Consider the following 6383-nt stretch of genomic DNA (forward strand, 5'->3'; position numbering starts at 1 on the left):
GGAAGACGTTACTTGGATATAACCTAACCGAATATTTTCAGAACAGCTCCTACTGACACAAAACTAATATGAGTGAGTAGAACATGATGTAACAATGTAAAATCAAGGTCCCAATGTAAAAAAAGAAAAAGGTGTTCCCCTTTAACTCACCAAAGAATGCAATTACATTCTTTTATTGCTGTTTTATTGCCAAAACTGGGCAATGTTTTTCCAAAAAATGGTAAATGGCCAAATGTAAAAAAAAAACAGTGTTCCCCTTTAATATAACAACAATGTCCACAGTATTACTATTTGCCCTTTACATATATTTATAAATACAACACCGATCTGAACCGAAAACAGTTAAAAACTATTGCCTCCTCAACAACAGCTTACCAGAATCATGGTTGACCTTAAATAATCCCATCCCCCATCAAACAATTGGAAATTCAAAATTAAGTACGTCCCCTGGTGGCGATAAATTAAGGACAAACGGCTCCTACACCATCTTTAAAAATATAATCACATATATTTGTTTATCCAATATGATATGCAAGCTTGTTTATTATTAAAGATTTCTACCATTAAAATAGGAAAACAAGACAATCAAGATCTATCATCAACTAATCCATGTCACTAAGCTCTGAGTGCGATCTAGTTGGATTTCTAGGAATATTGGGCCATGGGGTGATCGATCCAAGGAGGCAGTCTGGACAGTTTCTCTTCAGTGGCTGGTTTGATGGGCCATCCCCAGGCTTTGAAGAATCCAGTCAGGTTCATCTCTGTGGCTTTGGAGAAAGTCTCGGCGTAGAGGTTCATCTTTTCTTCGTTGTGTACAGGAAAGTTCCTCATGTCATGATAGCGAGCAAACACTCTCTTAAAGACAGCCCAGCCAAACCTTTCCTGGAGCTACAAGAAGTAAAGAGTTAAGATTATGCAGATGTTTTTGTTTTTTTGTTTTGATGAGCAATGAGCCACACAGATAGCTCATTTAATACAATTACTAATTTACCTAGTGAATAAAATAATTTTGACTATAACATTTTTATCACAATGTGATTTATTGTTTGTGTTCTAACCTGCAGGTATGTCTCCAGAGCAGTCCAAACCTTCCAGTTGCTGAGCTTCCTGCCCTCTTTAACGTACTTCTCCACCCATTTCTTCCGACTCTGTGAGGTCATCTCGGGATGAGCCTGTCGATTGCAGATATGAATTATAATATATAACATTCACTGGAGGTTAAAAAGACCTAATTTCACAACATGTTTGAATTCTGTAAATTAAATTAAATAAATTATTAATATTGTTATATTATAATATTATATATTTTTATAAATATCCATAACTAAATAAATGAAACATCAATATAATTTCTGATAAAGGTAAGTCTCCCAGTCTGAGTTATTATTTCTGCAAATGGCATAAAATAATGGCAAATGGAAGTACACAGAAAAAAAATAATGCAACCGTTTCTAGCATTTACTTAATCATATTTAGTTACACACAATTGTTTTATGCCCTACCCTGCTAACATGAAACAATTGTGTTAAAGTAACCAAATATGCCAAAAATGGCTTCTTTTTCAGTGTAGGACCACAGTTTGGAGTCGGAGGAGCTTATTTCTTTTTTTTATTGGGTCATCCTTGTGTAATAGTAGTAGTAGTAGTAGTAGTAATAATATGATTAAGAGACTGAACTGGACTTGAGAAAACAAAGCCTCTGTGGCCTAGTGTCTGTTAAGAAAGAGAAAGTAACCTTTGCTCTGTTGAGTCCCAACACCTCCTCATGCACGTAAACTGACCAAAGGTTACATGTGGCTTCTGTAGTGTGGGGACTAAACTCCCAGCAGGTTCTCTGTTGATTGTGTCCCAGTTCATGAACTTCTCCCCACAGACCTTTGGTTCTTGCATCCTCTGGGTTAAACAGCTCACCTCCTATTGAAGAGTGCATCATAATAGGATAGCCGGAATGCAACCACCCTGCAAAGAAGCAGAAAAAATCTGAGTTTAAATATCTCTGGTATCAAAATGATTTTCTACTCTTCAGCCATGTGCTTTCCTCACAGCCACAATACTGCTGTGTAATAAGTTTCTTCTCAACTAAATATGTTTTTTATCATGGATGAAATACTTTTGGGTCATCAGAGAAGGGTAACAGTTTAGAAAAGAAGTCTTTGCACAAAGTATTAAAGCTAGATTTTAGCAGGATGATGTACATGTTTTACTGAAACTGTGTTCAATTATCCTTTTTGTTGCATTTTTACCATTTCATTGAAGGGTTAATATCTACATTTTTTATTTTAAGTTCACAAGCCTAGATTATAACAAACTCATCTGTCCTAAATATGCTATTGCATCAAATGGGCTTAGTTTTGTTTTGTGATGTATTTTTAATACCTCCGCCAAGTGGTTATGTTTTTAGGAGAATTTCTGTATGTTTGTCTGTCCTTCTGTTTACAGGATATGTCATGATCTCAGGGCTGATTACTGGCTCAATTGCTCATTTTATTCACCTGTATAACTCTGCCCTGTTTCTCATCACTCCTCATCTGACCACCTGCTCCTGCTTCTATTTAAACTGCTTGATCTTGCCCATCAGTGCCAGATTATTCCTGAGCCTTAAGTGAGTATTTTTCTGGCATTACTGTTTTGTGTTCTTATTACCATACCCGTTTCTGTCTTTGGACCTTTGAGTCTGCCTGCCCCTGTTCTGATCTGTTTGCCTGACCTGTCTTCAGATTCTGGATCTGCCTCTTGACTTTGCCCTCTCCGTCATCTGCTCGGAACTGATCTCCTGTCAGTTCTGCATCCTTCAAGGCTTCGCCGTCTGGAACTCTATGCGACAAGTGTTGTGTCTTTTCAGCTGACCGGCTGCTATCAACCTTGTTCTCTGGGAACGGTCTGAACCCTAAGCCAGGTTAGTGACTCAGTTCAGATCACGCTCCATCAGCTTTTCGCGGTTTGCTCTCTCGCCAGAGTTACCTGCCTCAGATGCCCTAGCTGCTGCTAAACTGTCCATCGTTGCTTTAATAAACGTTTTTTTAATTATTCCACTGTCTGTCTTGCCTAAATACTGGAGTCATTATAGGATAACTTGAAAAATTCTGAACAGTTTTTAATTACATTTTTATAAAGATTCACCTCAGTCCAAGAAGCAATCCATTGAATATTGGTGATGATACACATAATCTGGCTAGCAGACTTTTTTTTTTTAAGGATTAATTTACATAATTTTTTGGAAGAAGCAGTTTGCTCCTAAGCCAGAGTGTGGAAGCAGTGACTATTGACAGGTTCAGCATCTGACTCAACAAAGAAAATAGTCCAGAAGTATTATACTGAAGACAAAAACACAGTAAACATGAGAAATGCTTTGCTCGAAGTCTCAATCCACTGATCAAACAAGCAAAGTGAATGAAGAAGGTGGGAGCAGAACAAACACCAGAGGCTGCAGCCACAAGCTGTGGCTTATTTATAAAATTATAAAAGGATTTTAAGGAAATTGTTACCAAAGGTGCCCCTCATACCAAGGAACAATTCATAAAACTTTGGTAATGATCATGTGTGAGATTTAACCTCAGGTGTAAGTCACAATGTGGGGCAATATTCACTGCTTGGTGGAGGGCTGTGCTCTGCGAGTGCTTTTCTAGTTTTAAATGCATCAGTTTCTCAGATGGACATGTTTTCCTGTCTCTTCACAAAAATGCAGGTATTAAAGTAAAAAAATAAGGATTACCCAGGTAGAGATTTTCTTGGTCAAACTTCCTGTTGTCTGGAAGAATATGGAACTGACTTCATCCATGTTGTTTTGTTTTTTAATCCTTTTCTTATATAAAAAGTTATGTTAAATCCAAAGCTTTTGTTGTCAAGTTTTTACATTTTTGATTGAGCAAATTTTAAAATTATGGTCAGAGAATTCCCAATACCCTACATTTTAATGAAAGAAAGCACTCTTACCAGCTGAAATCTGCACATCAGCCACAATGCGTTCCTTGCGTATGAATTTCTGTGGAATGACAGCCAGGTCTGCAACACCCTTCATGATGTCATTCCAGATTTTCCCCACCTCCAGAGGGCTCTCCAGGTCTCGAACGATGTGCGACGGTACAGTGAGGATGATGTTGTCAAACTCCATCTCTGCCCAGGGTGCCGGAGCTTGGCGCAGAGAGGACCAATCAGCTGCTGTTGTTACCCCTAAGTTAATCAAAGGGTGGATAGTATGATGAAAATATCTACAGAATATTACTAATAAATGTAAGTAACAAAAAGTTGGAAAAGTTTGCAAATAGAACAAAATAAAAAACCTTTATTTTGCCACATCAGGAAAAATTTGGTGTAAAAGTGTCAAAAACAAGTGCATACAAGATTTACACCTATGACAGTATAGTATAAAAAACTAAATTTCAAAAGTTAAGGTGTAAGTTAAGGTGAAATTCCACACTAGCAACATTTACATGGACACAATCGGATTGAAGGCCGGATCAGATTAAATATGTTTAATGTAAAAATGTTAGACTGGGTATTCTAATCCGATTCCACCTAAAGTAAATATATTCCGATATTGAGATTTTTTTATTTTTCCAAGTCATTCTGAGTGGGGTCCATACACACACCTGTTCTGATCATTTGGGTGTAATTATCTCCATTACATGTTTACAACACCAGCATGAGCGTTCTTTACTCCTACTAGCAGCATTGGAAAAGAGGTAAAAACCTTTAAATATCAAAATATTTTATGAAACTATGCATATACATATTCTAAGTCGAAATATAACTGAAAAAAAAAATGTTTGCTTGTGTATCATCCTCTGATAGCCCAGGTTAAAAAATATCTTTTAAACATATTCTGTGTATTTCCCATCTCTACCTTTAGCATTGTAATTGTGAAGGCACATTAATATAGTGGTTTACATGATAATTAATTTCTTTCATCCATGTTTTCAAATTTTGAAAACAGAAGGGAATATTTACCAATATTTACTTTGCAAGAGATCATCAATGTGAAAAGGTAGAACTGGAAATTGTGAACAGAATGCATGAAATATAAAAACATCAAGTTCTATTTCATCCCTACTGACCGCCAGAGGGCGGTGCTGAAAGCACTGAATGTTCCCTTCGGGCATGCGCAGTTCGAGTAATTATACCAACAGAGTCACACCTGTGACACCCGATGACCACTCAGAAGCTATGTAGCCTGGTGTCATCCTTTGCTCTGCTCCTTTTTTCTTCTCGCAAGCGGTTTGCTAACTTCCCCGTTGTTTAAAGCCCCTGTCTCTTGACTGGAGTTGCGGTTATTCTCAGCCCTCTCAGGGCTGCAACGGGTCGATTCTGAGGATTACGGAAGGTAAGTGAGTTGTTTGCTGGTGATGGTAGCGTCCGCGCCCCCTCTCCCGGCTTTTTCTTAGCATTTTACCTACATCTTCGTGCTGTCTTGTTTTGAACTGGTGACGGCAGCGATTTCGCCCCTACTCCCAGTGTGAACAACTTCACTGCCGAAGTTATATACGGCTAACGTATTTAGCTTCTTTAGTTTGTTGGTGTTATACCTGGTGACAGCAGCGGTTTTCGCCCCCTCTCCCAGTATATGCCCTACTTTTGCAGCCTTTCTTTCCCTGGTCTGCGTTGTTATAATTACTCACGGCAGCGGTTTTCGGTCCCTCTCCCAACCAAGTGTGGTCAACTTCGTTTGCCGAAGTTGGAGACGGCTAACGTTGGTAGCCTTTTTTGGGTTTTTTTGCAGCCTTTTTCGTCGGTCTGCTCTGTTATAAATGGTGATGGCAGCGTTTTTCTCCCCCTCTCCCAATATCAACCTTTTTTGCAGCCTTTTCGTTGGTCTGCTCTCTTAATTGGTGAGGGCAGCGTTTATCACTCCTACTCCCAACTTAAGTTGCCATACAGCTAACGTTGTTAGCTTTTTTGTTTATTGCCTTTATACCTGGTGACGGTAGCGGTTCTCGCCCCCTCTCCCAGTATCGGCCGCCTTGTGTTCGCAGCTTCTCTTGTTTTATCCGCTATAATTGGTGATGGCAGCGTTCTTCGCTCCTACTCCCAACTTAAGTTGCCATACAGCTAACGTTGTTAGCTTTTTTGGTTTATTGGTTTTACACCTGGTGACGGTAGCGGTTCTCGCCCCGTCTCCCAGTATCGGCTGCTTTGTGCTCGAAGCGGGCCAAACCTGACCAGGGCCTGTCCACAAGGGTGGAGCAGTTGTCAGCAGAGCTGGCAGAGATGAAGTCCTTGTTGCAGACACGGCAATCTGATCCCTCGCTCCCAGTGGTTGGGCTCTCTTCCCCACCAATGCCCGAACTGGTTGTAGAGGATGACGTCATCTCTCTGGCTGCTTCCGCTTCTCATTTTAGAGATGAGGAGGAGGCAGGGTCCTCTCAAGCCTCTGAGGCTGGTTCATTT

The 6383-nt window shown here is 39.6% G+C and overlaps 1 protein-coding gene across 1 annotated transcript in view; it reads right to left on the minus strand.

Moving 5' to 3' along the window:
- Nucleotides 1-385: 385 nt before the first annotated feature.
- Nucleotides 386-6383, minus strand: part of LOC107104594 (TRPM8 channel-associated factor homolog) — an 18716-nt gene continuing 12718 nt past the window's right edge. Inside the window, exons 6-9 of the mRNA XM_015404626.1 lie at nucleotides 3933-4169; nucleotides 1735-1958; nucleotides 1059-1172; nucleotides 386-888 (exon numbers count right to left, since the gene is read on the minus strand). Coding sequence (XP_015260112.1) covers nucleotides 646-888; nucleotides 1059-1172; nucleotides 1735-1958; nucleotides 3933-4169 — 818 coding nt within the window. The 3' untranslated portion in view covers nucleotides 386-645. The remainder of the gene's footprint in view (nucleotides 889-1058; nucleotides 1173-1734; nucleotides 1959-3932; nucleotides 4170-6383) is intronic.

This window comes from Cyprinodon variegatus, unplaced genomic scaffold (assembly GCF_000732505.1).
Source record: "Cyprinodon variegatus isolate N-32 unplaced genomic scaffold, C_variegatus-1.0 Scaffold1813, whole genome shotgun sequence".
In the NCBI taxonomy this organism is placed as follows: domain Eukaryota; kingdom Metazoa; phylum Chordata; class Actinopteri; order Cyprinodontiformes; family Cyprinodontidae; genus Cyprinodon; species Cyprinodon variegatus.